Source organism: Chiloscyllium punctatum, chromosome 19, assembly GCF_047496795.1.
Source record: "Chiloscyllium punctatum isolate Juve2018m chromosome 19, sChiPun1.3, whole genome shotgun sequence".
NCBI classification, from domain to species: domain Eukaryota; kingdom Metazoa; phylum Chordata; class Chondrichthyes; order Orectolobiformes; family Hemiscylliidae; genus Chiloscyllium; species Chiloscyllium punctatum.
Window position 1 is genome coordinate 54,423,000 of NC_092757.1, and position 18,371 is coordinate 54,441,370.

The 18,371-nt window shown below is 40.7% G+C and overlaps 1 protein-coding gene across 2 annotated transcripts in view; it reads left to right on the forward strand.

Moving 5' to 3' along the window:
• hip1 (huntingtin interacting protein 1) overlaps nucleotides 1–18,371 on the forward strand; it is a 348,681-nt gene that overhangs the window by 244,391 nt on the left and 85,919 nt on the right. For both annotated transcript variants that reach the window (XM_072589441.1, XM_072589442.1), the window contains exon 10: nucleotides 6,712–6,787. In XM_072589441.1, the coding sequence (XP_072445542.1) occupies nucleotides 6,712–6,787 (76 nt within the window). The remainder of the gene's footprint in view (nucleotides 1–6,711; nucleotides 6,788–18,371) is intronic.

Sequence of the window (18,371 nt, forward strand, 5' to 3'; positions counted from 1 at the left end):
GGTGTTGATAAAGCGCGAGTAGAAAATGATTTAAGGTGGTTGTCCAGAGTCAGCAGAGAACACACAGTTGATTAAAGTAGAAAGGTAGAAGGTAAAAGATGGGGCACAGGACTCGAGGATAGACTTGAAAGAATATAATGATGATTTTTATATTGTTCCATCCTTTGAGTTAATGTGCCTTTATATCTGAGTACTCTGACCATCAACCTTTAGAGAATTAATTGATATCTAAGTCACCCAGTTTTGAATGTGTGTTTCATCTTGAGTTGCATCTATTCTCTTCAAAGCATTACATGTATTTAATTCCTTCATTAGTGTTAGTATGATTTTCCATCTCTAAAACTTCTCTGCTTAATGAACTCTTGTGTATATCTATTGTTAATATTTCAAGATTTTGTAAACTACGAGTAGGTTTTATTGTCACTGATGTTTTCCATAGGCTTAGAATCAACTTTTGTATACTTGTTTGTGATCAGTTTACTTGGGCACCAATAACCTTGGTTTCATAATTGTCACTGCAATTCAGCAGCCTAGCTGAATTCAAATTTTGAATAAATCCAAAGTTACTGCAGCCCAACATCAATAAGAGCAAGTTAGCCTATTTCATTATCACTCGAAATTGCACTTTAGCCTCTGATCACAACCATCTTCCTGGTTGTCCACTGTGTCCCTTCACTGCCCACGCAAACTTAAGGCACATTAGTGAGTTGCACAACCTTTAGCTCAACTTCAAAGCACACATTAAGTTCATAGCAAAGCTGCCTCCATTTGCTACTGAACTATTGTGTCTATCTGTTCTTCTCAAAGTGCTTCTCAAACCTTAATTTTTGCTTCTTTTTGTACTGCTAGACTCAACTTTTCTAGACTACTTCATCAACCTAGAGACCATCTTACATAAATTCTGACTCATCTGGAAACATGCTTCTTCTATTTATCCTTGATTTACATTGGCTCCTCGTCCTTCAACGCATCTTTTCAAAATATTTAACCGAATTGATCCAGTGTTTCAGACAGTCCTTTGGCGCTCTCTTACAGCCTACACTCTTGTTTGTTCTTGCTGCTCTTCAGCATTTCTCTCGTCTACTGCCCAGAAAATGAAATATGTAGTTTGCTATTGAATCAAATTCATACACAGATCTCATTGCAGTAACAAGGACTGTAGAAAAAGATGAGGGGCAACAAAATATTGCAAGTATTGGAAATAAGCTATCATGTGTATGCGAAAGACATCAACTCAACCTTTCCAACGTCTTTTGCAACCACACCAGTGTTGGAGTGTTTATTTGACATTTACTCTGAAACAAAGTACAATTTTCTAAAGCTCAATATTGGTAAGACCAGAATGACTACTTCTGATATCTGTCACGCACCCTGTATCTGTCACGCACCCTGTATCTGTCGCACACCTTGTACATGACATCCATTTTAGAGCTGTATTGTTCCCTCCAGCTTTGTGTGTTTGGGATTGAATCTGGTTATTCTGCAACTTGTGTAACTGTAATGGTGTTACAGTTAAATAAAGGTAATTATGAGGGCATGAGAGAGGAACTGACTAAAATAGACTGGAAGCAGAGGCTAACCGGGAAGACGGTAGAGCAAAAATGGCAGGAGTTTGTAGGTGTAATTGAGGACACTGTACAGAGGTTCATTCCCAAGAAAAGAAAGATTAACCGGGGAGGGATTAGACAACCTTGGCTGACAAAGGAAGTCAGGAAATGTATTAAAGAAAAAGAGAGATCCTATAAAGTGGCTAAGAACAGTGGGAAATCAGAAGATTGGGAAGGATACAAAAGCAAACAGAGGATAACAAAGTGTAATAAGAAATGAGAGGATCAAATATGAAGGTAGGCTAAGCAGTAATATTAGAAATAATAGTAAAAGTTTCTTTCAGTACATAAGAAACAAACGACAGGCAAAAGTAGACATTGGGCCACTTCAAACTGATGCAGGAAGCCTAGTGATGGGAGATAAGGAAATAGCAGGAGAACTTAACAAGTACTTTGCGTCAGTTTTCACAGTGGAAGACATGAGTAATATCCCAAAAATTAAAGGGTGTCACGGGGCTGAGTTGAGTATGGTTGCCATTACGAAAGAGATAGTGCTAGAAAAGTTAAAAAGTCTTAAAATTGATAAATCTCCTGGCCCCGATGGGATACACCCTAGAGTTCTGAGAGAGGTGGCTGAGGAAATAGCAGAGGCATTGGTTGAGATCTTTCAAGAGTCACTGGAGTCAGGAAAGGTCCCGGATGATTGGAAGATGGCTGTTGTAACCCCCTTGTTCAAGAAAGGATCAAGGCAAAAGATGGAAAATTATAGACCAATCAGCTTAACCTCGGTTGTTGGTAAAATTCTAGAATCCATCATTACGGATGAGGTTTCTAAATTCTTAGAAGAGCAGAGTCTGATTAGAACAAGTCAACATGGATTTAGTAAAGGGAGGTCATGCCTGACAAACTTGTTGGAATTTTTTGAAGAGGTAACAAGTAGGTTAGACCAGGGAAACCCAGTGGATGTGGTCTATCTAGACTTTCAAAAGGCCTTTGATAAGGTGCCACACGGGAGGCTGCTGAGCAAGGTGAGGGCCCATGGTGTTCGAGGTGAGTTGCTGGGATGGATTGAGGATTGGCTGTCTAACAGAAGGCAGAGAGTTGGGATAAAAGGTTCTTTTTCAGAATGGCAGCCGGTGACGAGCGGTGTCCCGCAGGGTTCGGTGCTGGGGCCACAGCTGTTCGCATTATATATTAATGATTTGGATGAGGGAACCGGGGGCATTCTAGCGAAGTTTGCCGATGATACGAAGTTAGGTGGACAGGCAGGTAGTACTGAGGAAGTGGGGAGTCTACGGAAGGATCTAGACAGGTTGGGAGAGTGGTCCAGGAAATGGCTGATGGAATTTAACGTGAGCAAGTGCGAGGTCTTGCACTTTGGCAAAAAGAATAAAAGCATGGACTACTTTCTAAATGGTGAGAAACTTAATAAAGCCAAAGCACAAAGGGATCTGGGAGTGCTAGTCGAGGATTCTCTAAAGGTAAACATGCAGGTTGAGTCCGTGATTAAGAAAGCGAATGCAATGTTGTCTCTTATCTCAAGAGGGTTGGAATATAAAAGCAGAGATGTACTACTAAGACTTTATAAAGCTCTGGTTAGGCCCCATTTGGAGTACTGTGTCCAGTTTTGGTCTCCACACTTCAGGAAGGACATACTGGCACTGGAACGTGTCCAGCGGAGATTCACACGGATGATCCCTGGAATGACAGGTCTAGTATATGAGGAATGGCTGAGGATACTGGGATTGTATTCGTTGGAGTTCAGAAGATTAAGGGGAGACTTAATAGAGACGTACAAAATAATACATGGCTTGGAAAGGGTGGATGCTAGGAAATTGTTTCTGTTAGACGAGGAGACTAGGACCCGTGGACACAGCCTTAGAATTAGAGGGGGTCATTTCAGAACAGAAATGCGGAGACATTTCTTCAGCCAGAGAGTGGTGGGCCTGTGGAATTCATTGCCACAGAGTGCAGTGGAAGCCGGGACGCTAAATGTCTTCAAGGCCGAGATTGATAGATTCTTGTTGTCTAGAGGAATTAAGGGCTACGGGGAGAACGCTGGTAAGTGGAGCTGAAATGCGCATCAGCCATGATTGAATGGCGGAGTGGACTCGATGGGCCGAATGGCCTTACTTCCACTCCTATGTCTTATGGTCTTATGGTCTTATATTTAATCCCAAGCTAAACTTTTAACTTTGTGTCCTTTCCATTACAAAGGACCTCCTATTTCTATTTCTGTAATATTTGTTCACCTCCACCCGTGATTTGGCTCCTAGAAATTTACAGGATGCAAAGATTGAAATTGACTCCAAAATTAGTGGTGTAATGGAGCGCCAAGAAGGTACACCTCAGGGTACAAAGGGACCTTGAGCAGATGGGTTGATGGCCTGCGGAGTGGGAGGTGGAGTTTATTTGGATAAATACGAGGTGCTACATTTTGGAAAGACAAATCAGGGCATGACTTTATACACTTAATGGTAAGGTCCTGGGGAGTGTTGTTGAACAAAGAGACTTTGGAGTGCAGGTTCATAGTTCCTTGAAAATAGAATTGCAGACAAACAGGACAGTGAAGAAGTTTGGTATGCTTGTCTTTATTGGTCAGTGCATTGAGAATAGGAGTTGGGCGGTCATATTGCGACTGCACAGGACATTAGTTAGGACACTTTTGGAATTCTGCATTCAGTTCTGGTCTCCCTGCTATAGGAAGGAGGTTGTGAAACTTGAAAAGATTCAGAACAGATTTACAAGGCTGTTCCTGGGGTTGAAGGTTTTGAGCAATAGGGAGAGGCTGAATAGACTGGAGCTTTTTTTTCCCTGAAGGATTGGAGGCTGATAGGTGACCTTAAAGTTTTATAAACCATGAGGGACATGGATAGAGTGAATAGCCATGGTCTTTTCCCCAGGCTATTCCAATACTGGAGGGCATAGCTTTAAGGTGAGAGGAAAAAGATTTAAAAAGGACCTAACGGGCAACTTTTTCACGCAGAGGGTGGTGCATTGTATGGAATAAGCCACCAGAGGAAGTGGTGGAGGCTGGTTTAATTAAAACATTTAAAAGGCATCTGGATGGGTACATGAATAGGAAGGGTTTAGAGGGGTATGGGCCAGGTGCTGGCCGATGGGCCGAGATTAATTTAGGTGTCTATCGGCATGGATGAGTTGGACTGAATGGTCTGTTTGCTGTACAGCTCTGTGACTCTTTGCTGTTCAGCTCATCATGTCTGCCCAACTAATAAGTAGGCATTCAGCTGAATTCCACTTTTTGCTCTTAGTCTATGGCCCTGTTGGTTTCAGAAGGTCAATTACATTCCCAAATCTTTGTAAAATATTATAAAGGTTTCTTCCTGTCTTGGCTTTAGAGGTAAAGATTTCTAGGTCCTCACCAATCTCCGGGTGAAAATAATTTCCCTCAAATCCCCTCACCTCTTACCTAAATCTATGACCTCTGGTTATAAAACCCTCAACAAAACAGAATAAGTTCTGGATGTAGGTTGCTCGCTGAGCTGAAAGGTTCATTTTCAGATGTTTCATTACCTTACTAGGTAACATCTTCAGTAAACTTTATGCAAAGCAATGCTGAAACTTCCTGCTTTCTATTTATATGTTTGGGAAACCCAAGCAGGAAGTTTTAGCATTGCTTTGCATAAAATCCACTGAAAAGATGTTACATAGAAAGGTAATGAAACATCTGGAAATGAGCCTTTCAGCTCAGCGAGCTAACCTACATCCAAAACCTCAACCTGAGCTACAAATCTTTTCAAAACTTGCTAAGAATAAGTTCTGTCCATTTGGTCTAAAAACTTTATAATTTTAAACTGTTCAATTAGGTCTCCCCTCTGCCTCCGCTGCTCCAAATAAAAGGTTCCTAACCTATCCAGTCATTCCTTTTTTGTAATATTGGCCAGTCCTTGTAAAATTCCTCTTGCAAATCACAAATTTACTATAATGTGCTCAACACAGCAAGTACAAATCCAATTGTTGCCTGAAAGGTGTTTTAAATAGCTCCAGTATAAGCTGCTTATTCTTGTATTCTGTGCCTTAGTTAGTAAGGCAGGTATTCCATATGTCGCCATGACAACCTTATCAGCCAGCTTTAGGGGTCTGTGGATATGCACACCAAAATTCATCTCTTCTATATGGCTATCATTTATTTACTTTTGCCTTCTTCACCTTTTGCCAAATATATTGCAAAATATTTCTTCAGTTGGAACTTCAATTGCCACTATTTCTTTCTAACTCACTACTTCATTGACTTCTTCCTGTAATCTACAGTTTTCCTCATCAACCGTAACATCTATTTCTGCATTATCTGCACACTTCTTAATCATACCCCAGCAATCTAATCCAAATCATTGCTATTGTTATGGACCAAGGACAAAAGATCTGTAGATGCTAGACTGCAAGGTAGACAAGCGAGAGGATGGAAGAACACAGCAAGCCAGGCAGCATCAGGAGGTGGAGAAGTCAACATTTCAGGTGTAACCTTTCTTCAGTCCTGTGAGATGAATTAAAGAAGAAATTGTTCAATGAGAGATCATGTTCAACTTGGCAGAGATGCTGATTTGGGACTGGATCAAACTTCTATTCAAGTCAAATGTGGAGACCCCTCAAATCATCGTGACGGGGAATGGAAGTATAGAGAAACTAAACTTCCATGGGAAAGAGCAAATGTTTAATGTGATAGGTGGCATCAAAAGAATGAGGTGGGTAAGGACTACGCAAGGAGAAACTATTGAATTAGAGGAGGAAGAAATCAAAGCAAAAGACTGTAGATGTTGGAAATGTGAATTAAAAACAAAATGCTGGAATTTCTCAGCGGGTTTGCAGCAATTTTGGAGGAAAGCATTTAATGTTTTGAGTTGAATCTGACTGGAAGATATTGGTTCAGTGGGGCACGGACAGGCTGAAATGGTAGGTCCACCAGGAAATTCTTGTTTATAGGTTGTGAGAAGGTTGCTGTGAGCAGTGTGGGGTAGCTATGAGGCAGGAAGCCAAGGATTGAGGATAACCAGAGGAAATTAGGTCAATAACTGTTTAGAAACAATGGTTTGGTGTTTGGCGGTGGGTCATGATCATGGAGGAGATGGGAGGAAGTGTTATAAAGATATTTAGCCTCAAACCCAAGTTCAACCTTTGTGTACTTAGTTTCACTTTTTTTTTGCAGACTGAAAGAATTATTTTATAGATCCAGTAACTTACAATATTTCAAGCGGCTGATCCAGATTCCACAGCTCCCAGAGGTAAGCATCTTTCGAGGATTAAAAATAGATGGCTTTATCATTTATGCACGTTCTGTGGAAAGTAAACATTTGAATTCTTGATGCTGTGAAGGAGATATAACACTAGCACCAGCTGACGTGTGTTTAACTGGCAATGCACAGACTGTTTTCAAATCTGTCTCATATGATTGCAACTTGTGGCGAGTGAATATAATAGAATCGCTGAATATAGATATAGAATCCCTACAGTGTGGAAACAGGCCCTTTGGCCCAACAAGTCCACAACTACCCTCCAAAGGGTAACCCACCCAGGCCCATTCCCTTCCATTTACCCCAGACTAATACACCTAATCTACACATCCCTGAACACTATGGGCAATTTAGCATGGTCTCTGGTTTCCAGTGTCTGCAGTCCTTGCAATTTAGCATGGCCAATTCACCCAACCTGCACATGATTGGACTGTGGGAAGAAACCGGAGCACCTGGAGGAAACCCACACAGACACAGGGAGAATATGCAAACTCCACACAGAGAGTTGCCCGAAGCAGGAATTGAACCCAGATCCCTGGCGCTGTGAGGCAGCAGTGCTAACCACTGAGCCACCATGCCACCACAATTACGGAGTATTTTGGATTAAAATGACAAATGAGGCCAACGCATATGGAAATAGACTTTTTTTAGTCTTATGTGTGACAGCGCTATGGGAGCATTCTGCATTAATCATGGTAAATAACAAAAAGCTAGCATTTAAGTTACCTGTGTATCTGCAGAAGGTGAAGACCTAATAGTAGTATTGCAAGGTAGGCATGTTGTAAAATAAGGACATATTGATCGATTTGATGTTTCTGTAAGATGCTTGACCATAGCTAGCACACAAACGAGCACAACGCAGCACCTCTGTTTGGGTAACAAACAGCAGCTAGGGTGCCTTGTCTTAGTTGAGAAGACCTCCATTACCTGTAGGGCATTCAGAACATGGGGTTGTGTCATTTTGTCAGTTTCGAGTCATTTGCATTTTGTCAGTTTCAAGTACTGTCAAAACTAGAGGATTATAGATGCAAAATAATCTTTTGTGGATAAGAAATAACTTTTATAATGTGGTTGTACTGTGTGGTGTGATACGTAAAATTATGAATGTAAGAGCAAAGGCAGGCAATTGAGGCTCTCAAACCTGCACCATCATTCACTGAGATCATGATTGATCTCTAAAGTTACTTCATAAAATTACTGTTATCCAGTTTCTCTTAATATTATTGCTTAACAAAAATACAACAAGCTCCAATGGAGCAATTTATCAAGCATCAATTGTCATATGTGTAAAGAGCTCCAAAAATCTAGCATCCTTTTTAGTCTTGTTTAGTAATTTAATATTTAAATAGTTATTATTAACGATTAACTGTTTCAAAAGAAACCAAATAAAAAAGTCATGGTGATTTTGGTGGTGGGAAGGTTTATCAGTTGTGTGCAATAACACTCCTGAGTCGAACAAAAAGGAAAGAAATGGCCAGTGGGGAGACTCTGGCACAGTGGTAGTGTCCCTACCTCTGATTCAAGAAACTTGGGTTCAAGTCTCACTGCTCTGGTGGTATGTCATGACATCTCTGAACTGTGTTAGTAGAGTATCTGCACTCAGGAGATCTTGAGAACATGTATGTGACTTGAAAGAAATCATAAAGGCAAAAGGGTAAAGGCCAGTGTTCCTTTTATATTTCTTCATAAATCCGTTCAGCAATGTTATTACACACTTCTGGAGCATGTGGGACTTGAACTCAGGCCTCCTGGACATGAGATGGGGACATTACCACTGCACCACAAGACCTCTAGGCCAACGTTCTGTTAATTCATGTGAATGGGCATTGCTGCCAATCCAGCATTTGTTCTCCATTGCAAAATTGCTATTGAGGAGGTGATGGTGAGTTAGTTACTTGAATCATAGCAGTCTGATTGATATTGGCAAAAGTGCAATGCTGTTGGGAGGGTAGCCGTGTTCCTGAATTTTGACTCAGTGATGAGTAAGGAATGGTGACATAATTCCAATTTAGGACTGATAGGGAGCTTGCAGGGAGTGAAGTGCTTGTGACCCGAACCATTCAGAAGAATATGTTTGGGAAGTGGTCGAATCATGGAATTATGATGTCACAGGAGCTTTTGGTTCCTGTACTGCACCTTGCAGATGGTACACACTACTGTGGTGCACTGGTGAAGGTGGTGGATGGGATGCAAATTAAGTTTCTGACTTTGTCCTGGAAAGAGTTGGGATCGAATGTTCTTGGACTTCTGTTTGTGCAAGCAAATGGGTGGTATTCCATCAAAATCCTGACTTGTTGAAAACGATTTGCTATTGTAATAACTGTAATTTTCTACCTGATCCAAGTTCAGTTTTTGGTCAATGGTAAACCTCAGGATATTGATAGTAGATTTGATGACAATAATGCCATTCAGAGTTGAAGGAAGTTAGATCTTTTCTGTTTGGAGATGGTCATTGTTTAACAGTTGTTTGCCATTCATGTTGTTTTCTGCTTCTCAGTCCAAGGCCAAACATTGTCCAGATTTTGCTATGAGTGGACATACGCTGTTTCAGATTTTGAGGCTTTGAGAATGGAGCTGCACCATCTGCTCCTATCAGTAAATATCTCCAATTTTAATCTTGACAATGGAGAGAAGGGCACTGTTGAAGCAGATGATTGGGCCCAGTAATAAGTGCTGAGCAGCTCAAGCAGTGCTACCATAATCTGACACTTCAAACAACCACAACATCTTCCTACATGTTAAGCATGACTTCATACTGTGACTAGTTATCCCCAATGACCATTGACATAAGTTCTCTTGATGCGACACATGGTTAAATGTTGGCTTGACGACAAGATTGTGGCACTCGGCTCTCCTCTTGAGGTTAGCTTTTTTGTCTTTGTTTGGATCATCAAGTTCTGAAACACAAATGAACATTCAAGGAACTCCCTTCTTATCAGATGTCCGTGCACCATATGTACTGCAGCAGCTCAAGAAGACAGTTTACCTCTGCCTTCTCCAAGGCAGCTAGGGATGGTCAGTAAATGTTGCCCTAGCCACCAATGCCTTCCTCTTGTGAATGAGCAAAGCAAAATCTCGCCAATATGTTTTCCGAGCAAATAAATGTATCCAGCATTGAATGGTTTACCGATACCATCAAGTGAATTAGACTGGCTTCTGAAATGATGCAGACCTCAAGAGAAGACCAAGATTTTTTTTTTGGGACACTTGTGGCTGAAGTTGCTTTCAAATGCTTTGGCCTTGTCTCTTGAACAAAGTGCTGGACTGAGATTGGGATGTTAATGGAGCCATTTCCTCAAATCAGTTGATGTATTGTCTATCACTATTCATGTTGGAATGGAGCATTAATATTGAGGTTTGATTGGAAAAATTAGTTGGGGAAATTCTTAGTTGCAACCATGACATATGAATTCCTCTGTTTAACATGCATGTGACTGCTGCATCTTCAGGTTGGCACCTCATTTTATGTATGCCTGACACTTCTCATGGCATGCCCTTCTAAGCATTCTGTACTGATATTAATGGTAGATATGTTTGGCCTAGAAACATACTAAGGTAATATGAAATTTATAATCCTATTGCTTGCGACTGTGTGCCTCGTGGATTACCGACTTAGAGCTGTACTATTCTGAATCAAACACATTTTGTAGATTGTCATGATGCATAATCTAGCAGAGAGTATTCTTGGTGTGGAGATGGGATTTTGTTTCCCCAATGGTTGTGGTGGTCACTCTTATTAATCCTCTCATGGAAAACTCAACCTGGTAGAGGAAGATTCATGATCCTCCGTCTCATGTGAAATTGAAAATTCTCTTTTTATTATTCATGGGATGAGGATGTTGCTGACTAGGCCAGCATTTATTGCCTAGCCGTAAATGCCAGAGGATTGTTAAGAGTCATTCACATTGCTGGAGTCAGATGTAGGCCAGACCGGATAAGGATGGCAAATTTCCTTCCCGAAAGAACATTAGTGAACCTGTTAAGATTCCTGTGAAGAATCTTGAGATGCTGATTTAGTCTTTTTCCTCGGGTAGGGGAGTTCAAAAATAGGGGGCATTGTTTCAGGTGAGGGGAAAAAGATTTGAAAGGAACCTGAGGGGAAATTTCTTTCATATAGGGAGTAGTTCATTGTGTGGAATCAATTGCCAAAAGAAGTAGATGCAGGTACAGTTACAGCATTTGAAAGACATTTGGACAGGTACGTGAATGACAAAGGTTTAAAGGGATATGGGCCAAGCACAGGCAAGTGGGGCTAGTTTAGTTTGGGAAACTTGGCCAGCATGGATAAGTTGGACTGGAAGGTCTGTTTCTGTGCTGTATGACTCTATGTACTTATCTATGTCAATTTTTTTCCCCATTTGGCAAGCTTTCCCTGAATCCCATGTGATCTACACGTTTAATTTCTTTGTTTCAGATGGCATACAGTTAGTGATTAATGTTGAGATGTAGGTACTTTGACTCTGATGAACAACAGAAAAAGAAACAGATTGTTTCTGTTATTACCTGTCGAGCTTGGTCTACCATTCGGTACTGAAGAAGGGCTCATGCCCAAAACATTGATTCTCCTGCTCCTTGGACGCTGCCTGACCTGCTGTGCTTTTCCCGCAACACATTTTCAGCTCTGATCTCCAGCATCAGCAGTCCTCACTTTCTCCTACCATTCGGTACTATCACGCATGACTTTTGGCTTCAACTCCAGTTTTCTGTCTGCTTCCAACTTCTCTGAGAGACCAAATATCTGTTTGTCCTAACCTTCGATATATTCCATGGTGCAATTTTGGAATAGAGAATTGAAAGATTGGAAGATTCACAATCCTTTGAAGTGATTTCTCTGCGGCTAGATCCAAAATGACTGATGCCTTTTGCGGAGACATGATGCACATGTTCCATCATGTTTGATTCCCTGGCCAGTGGAAACAGTTTTGATATCAAGTCTATCGAGCTCCTTCAGAATTTTGTATGTTTCAGGGACATGGGTGTTTGTGATTCCAAGAGTTGCTAATAGTCTGGCAACTGACTGTGGAACATGGAAGCCTGGTTTTCAAGCTTGTGGACTCAGTAATTCTGAAACTCTTGCGGCAAAGGGATGAGGAAAAGGCAAGATGAACAACACAAACAAGGCTTTTGTTTCAAGTATTCAAAGGTCGGGGGGAGGTGGGGCGGGGGAGATTGGGAAGAACCATGTAACATAATATACAGGGTCTGGACAATCTATGTGGCTATTCCTAAATATGCTTAGGGATAGTCTTAAGAAAATGTGTCTCCTATGCTCTCTGAGTTTCTATACTGTTTTCAGTTATTGCTCTGAATTAAGCAATAATTACCAACAGTCATGTACTGGAACTGAAGTTTTTTTTGTACTATTCACTCCGTGGAATCTTTTTAAATCTTGCCAGTTGTGCACAGTAATTACTTGATCTGAGCTGTTGTTCAGAACTCAGTTTCTTCTCAATGATAATTGACTCTCTTTAGTATGAGTTTTAAGTTTGCAGATAGGAGCAAGGTGGGTGCAATGTCTGGTACTTTCTAAAAGTCTTGCTCCTGTTTACTCTCAACAGCTTTTTCATTAAAGTTAACAGTGCACGAAATAACCCTTCTTCACTCTGAATATTAAATAAAGACTCAGAAAGCAATTGGTCATGCTGCATGGAATTAATCTCAATGCTCAAATGAATTAGATGAAGGCTCAACAGCTTTTAACTGAAGTGTTCATCAGTGTTTCTAATTATTTTGACAATGGTTACCTATGGTACAAGTACGTTTTAGATAATAATTACAAAGCAGTTCCCCGTTTAGGATAGACATGGGAATTTGTTTCTGTTGAATATTACCTCCGTTGCAATTCTTTAGGATTCCAAGCTTTAAATTCAGATGCACAGAATTCGAATGTTGCATGGTCTCTACCTGAGCCACTTTCTGTGGTAAAGCAGTTCATGTTTAAAAAAAATAATAAATGTTTGTTAAACTCTTTACTCCAGTCTGTGACCATTTTCAAGTCCTGGAAGATTTGGAGAATAGGTTCCAGGGTAGAGGGAGGCCATTTGGCCCACTGTATCCATGCCAGATCTTTATTTCATCGGCCAGCATTTTCTCTGTAGCCTCCTTTTGAAGCGGGGAACAGCAGATGGAGACATGTAAACAACATGTGGTGTCTGGACTATGTCAGGCCCTGGGGAGTGTTGTTGAACAGAGACCCCACCTTGGTACTCAGATATATAGTTCCCTGAAAGCGGAGTCAAAGGTAGACAGGGTGGTGAATAAGGCATTTGGTATGCTTGCTTTCAGTAGTCAAAGCATTGAGTATATGAGTTAGGATGTCATGTTGCAGCGGTACAGGACTTTTGGACTACTGCGTACAGTTCTAGTCGCCTTGCTAAAGGAAGGGTATCATGAATTTGGAAAGGATATAGAATGAGGGTATCCAGTTGAGGGTAATGATAAAAAAAAAAAGGATTATTGGAACTATCCACTAGAATGTACTGTGGCCATCTAGCATGGTGCATCGTGTGACTCATATGCTCACTGCTGGGTAAAAACACGACAGTCAGATAAACATAACCCTGATGTAATCTCCTTTGGAGCAACAGAGAACATGAGAGGTTTGAAAGGGATGTGTGAGATGAGAGAACATAGAACATAGAACAATACAGCTCAGAACAGGCCCTTCGGTCCTCGATGTTGCGCTGACCTGTGAACTATTCTCAGCTCATCCCCCTACACTATCCCAAAATCATCCATGTGCTTATCTAAGGATTGTTTAAATCCCCCTAATGTGGCTGAGTTGACTACCTTAGCAGGTAGGGCATTCCACACCCTTACCACTCTCTGAGTAAAGAACTTGCCTCTGACATCAGTCTTAAATCTATCACCCCTCAATTTGTAGTTATGCCCTCTCATACAAGTTGACGTCATCATCCTTGGAAAAAGTCTGTCTCTGTCTACCCTATCTAATCCTCTGATCATCTTGTATGTCTCTATCAAATCCCCCTTAGCTACCTTCTTTCCAATGAGAAAAGACCCAAGTCTCTCAGCCTTTCCTCATAAGACCTTCCCTCCAGACCAGGCAACATCCTGGTAAATCTCCTCTTTACCTTTTCCAATGCTTCCACATCCTTTCTGTAATGGGGCGACCAGAACTGTACACAATATTCCAAGTGTGGCCGCACCAGTGTTTTGTTTACGTTATTTATTACAGATTTAAATATCGTAAACAAAGGAAATCTGCTCCCATTATCTGTTAGCACAAGGACTCAGATAGAGATCTAAGGTTTTGAGCTCAAGATGTAAAGGGCATGTGTAGAGGAAATGTTTTGCACCGAGTGGTTAAGATCTGGAGTTTGCTACCAGCAAGGCAGAAGAAGCGATGATGATAAATCATTTCAAAAGGACATTGGAAGACGCTTGTGGGTAGTAATCCTGCAGGGCTGCAGGGACAGAGAAGTGAATAAAACTGATTAGATTGCTGTGAACATAGCCAGCATGAACTTAATGAACCAAATGGCCTCCTGTTATGCCTTAATGACTCTATAATGGATGTCTATCTGGCAAATCAACTGATGGGAGCTTGCAAACACAAGAGTAAGTCATCAACAGGACTGTCTTTGAAAATCTTTTTAAAGGAGACAATTCTCCAATTCTTTTGAGAGCACACCAACAAAAGATCCCATCATCTTCAAGGTTTAATGAGAGGTAGGGTGTTACAATCCTAAGGACAAATCTATTTCTAAACATTTTTTCACTTGGCTGGTAACTCACTTCCTGACTGTCTGAAGCCTGCCACCATCCATAAAGCAGAAGTCATGAATTTGATGGAGTACTCTCCACTTGTTGGGAGTCATGAGGACTCAGACAAACTCCATTTGCTTGATCAGAATATCATTCATCTTAAACATTCGTTTCTCCCATTACTGATATATATTGGCAACAGTGTGCATCATGTAGATGATACGCTGCAGCGTCTTGCTAAGGCTCTGTTGCTGGTATTTTCCAAACCAGTGGCCTTTACTACCAAATGGAACAAAGGCTACAGACATATTGGGCCACCACCACCAATGAGGTCCTTTCCAAACCATTTACAATCCTGACTGGGACCTTTATTACACTTCCCTTGCTATTGTTGGGGCAAAATCCTGAAACACCTTTTCCTAACAGCATTGTGGGTATACCTGTGCTACATGCATTCGAGTGGTTTAAGAAGGATTAGCATTTGCTAAATTGGGCCAATCCAAAGAACCTCACAACGCATGAATGAAAAATAAATTTGGTTGTGTTTATTTTCGTGACCACAGTGGACATATTCCTCTTGAAACTATTCAATAGACAGGAGAGAATTTCTGCTCTGCTAGTGCTGAGCCATCTAAAATAATCATGTCAATGCTTGTGGCAAAAGTGCACTTACGTCAGAGATGTGGAATGATATTTTCGACATCTCCTGAATTTTTGACTAACTCACATCTCAGATTATCTGGATATCAGCAGGAATTCTATAAGAACATGAAAAGTAGGAACAAGAATTGGTACTTGACTTCTTTAGCATGCTTTGCCATTCATTAACTTCATGACTGATTTACCACAGGTTACAGATCTACTTGTATCATACTTGTTCTTTGACTCCATTGCATTCAAAAATCCATTGCTCTGAGTTGAATACACTTATCCAGTCAACATCTCGGCTCCCAGAAAATTCCAAAGGTTTGCCATCTTTTAAGTGAAGTAATTTCTTCCATCTTAGTGGTAAATGACACTGTCTTATTTTGATACTGACCCTAATTCTACTCTCCCAGTCAAGGGGATATGCTTCCAGTATCTATACTGCCAAGAATTTTTGTATGTTTGAATGAGGGCACCTCTCATTTTTATAAGTTCCAGGGGATAGGCTTTATCTTTTGTGCTCTCCTCTTGGAAAATCCCCCCGCCATGGAAACTACCCCATAAATGTTCATTGGATTTTCTCTCTAGTAAGTATAGCCATCTTTAAGCAAGGAATCTAAACTTCTCACTGTATTCTGGGTTGTTTTCACCAATGTCCTACACAATTTTCTAACGAAAATCCATTCTGAACTTCACTAATTTATAAAGGATCGTGATAATTCCAGGATTTTATATTTATTCATCATGAAAGAAACTGTAGGAAGAGTGTGGAATAATTTATATCACTTCCGTAGACCAAATGTACCAACTGCATTTTTTCTACTGCCAAGTAACAACAGCGAGTTTTTATATAGCACTTTTAATGTACTAAAATTTCAAAGGAGTTTGATAGTGGCATAACAATAAAAAGACAAACCACATTAGGATTTAGTAGGGCAGTTGATAAAATGATTAGGGTGAGAGATTTCAATGACTGTTTCAAAGATTAAATGAGAGAAAAAAAAGGCCCAGGGAGGGAATTTCACACCTTATAGTGGGGACAGTTGAAGCCACAGTCAAGAATACCAGGTTATAGTCCAACACGTTTATTTGGAAGCACTAGCTTTTGAAGCACTGCTCCTTCATCAGGTGGTTGTGGAGTGTAGCGCATTTAGTGCATTTTAGTACATTAAAGGTGCTGTTTAAAAACTCGCTGTTGTTACTTGGCAGTAGAAAAAATGCAGTTGGTACATTTGGTCTACAAGAAAGTGATGAAAAATAATTCCACACTCTTCCCACAGTTTCTTTCGTGATGAATAAATCTAAAATCCTGGAATTATCATGATCCTTGATAAATCAATAAGGTCGAGAATGGATCTTTGTTAGAAAATTGTGTAGGACATTGTTGAAAACAAATGGGAAAACAGTAAGAAGTATGATCTTATACTCCACAACCACCTGATGAAGGGGCAGCGCTCTGAAAGCTAGTGCTTCCAAATAAACCTGATGGACTATAACTTGGTGATGTGTGATTTTTAACTTTGTCCACCCCTGTCCAATGCTGGCATTTCTAAATCATGACAGTAAAGAATGATAGCGATAAAAATCAGGAATACTTGAAGTCAGAATTAGGTGATTACAGACCTCTGGGAAGGTTGTAAAGGTGAGGAAGTTACAGAGATAGCAAGAGGTGAGATTCTGGCGAGATTTGAAAACAAGAATGAAAGTTTTAAACAAACAAAATTCTAAGAACCCAAACACCAGGTCTGAAGAAGGTCACTGGACCCAAAACATTAATTCTGCTTTCTCTCCACAGATGCTGCCAGATATGCTGAATTTCTCCAGCAATTTCTGTTTTTGTTGTGATGAAAGTTTTAAAATCGGTACACTGCTTAACCTGGAGCTAATGACTGTAAGGATGTGAGTAACAGAGTCATAGAGATGTACAGCACGGAAACAGATCCTTTGGTCCAACCTGTCCATACCAATCAAATATCCCAACCCAATCTAGTCCCACCTACCAGCACCCAGCCCATATCCCTCCAAATTCTTCCTATTCCTTGAACACATTATGATTAGGGAAGATGAAACATTGGACAACCTAGAAAAAGAAAGGGAAGTTAAAGATGATGTGATTGTTTGCAAGGTTCAGAAAAATTAAAGTGTTAAATTTTCATCTTTGTTTTTGTATCCCTCTCTACGCTTACCCATCCCTATACATAAAATCATGTTCAGCCCCACAATCCTGTCATTCTGATCTTTCAGCATCACCAGTTTTAATCGCTGGTGGCCATGTCTTCAGCTGCTTTGGCTCTAAGCTCTGAAATTATCTCCCTAAACCTTTTTGGCCCTCCATCTCATTCCCCTCCCGTGAAACACTCCATAAAACTGTTTCCTTTGGCCATGTTTGTGGTCATTTGCATTGTCTCCTTATGTGACTCACTGTCATATTTTGTTTTAAAACACCCCTGCGAAGCAATTTGGAATGTTTTATTGCACAGAGTCACTATTATAAATACAAGTGATTGTATTTTTTTTGGGATGAAGATAATGGCAGTTTGAAGTAGTTGGGGATGGTACGTGTAGAGACAGAATGGCTAACAATATTAACTAACTGAAACCTGGAAGAAAGGCGAATGATCCGTAGTTTTGTGGTTAATAGATTTGAGAGAGCAGCAACTGGATTTCATTTTCAAGATGTGTGCAAAGGGCATAAGTGAGATAGAATAGAAACTGGAGAAAGGTGAGAGTTCAGGACTGTGGCAGCTAATTAAGAGAAGTGACAGATGCAGTGATGGAGGCAGTTGAGCATAATGATAAAGTCAAATCCTTAGTTGCTGGAGGTGAGGGTAAAGGGGAAAAAAATGAAAGATCATAAGATGCAGCAGCAGAATTAGGCATCTTGGCCCATTGAGTCAGCTCCGCCATTCAATAATAGACAGGCAGGAAGCTGGAAGAACACAGCAGGCCAGGCAGCATCAGGATATAGAGAAGTCGATGTTTCAGGTGTAATCCATCTCCTGTTGCTGCCTGGCTTGCTGTGTTCTTCCAGCCTCCTGCCTGTCTACTTTGGATTCCAGCAGTTGCAGTTTTTTATGTCTCTCTCTCTCTCCGCCCCCACCCCCACCCCCCCCCAAATCAGTCGTGGCTGATACATTTCTCAACTCCATTCTGCTGCCTTCTCCCCATAATTGAATCCCTTATTAATCATGAACCTATCTATTTC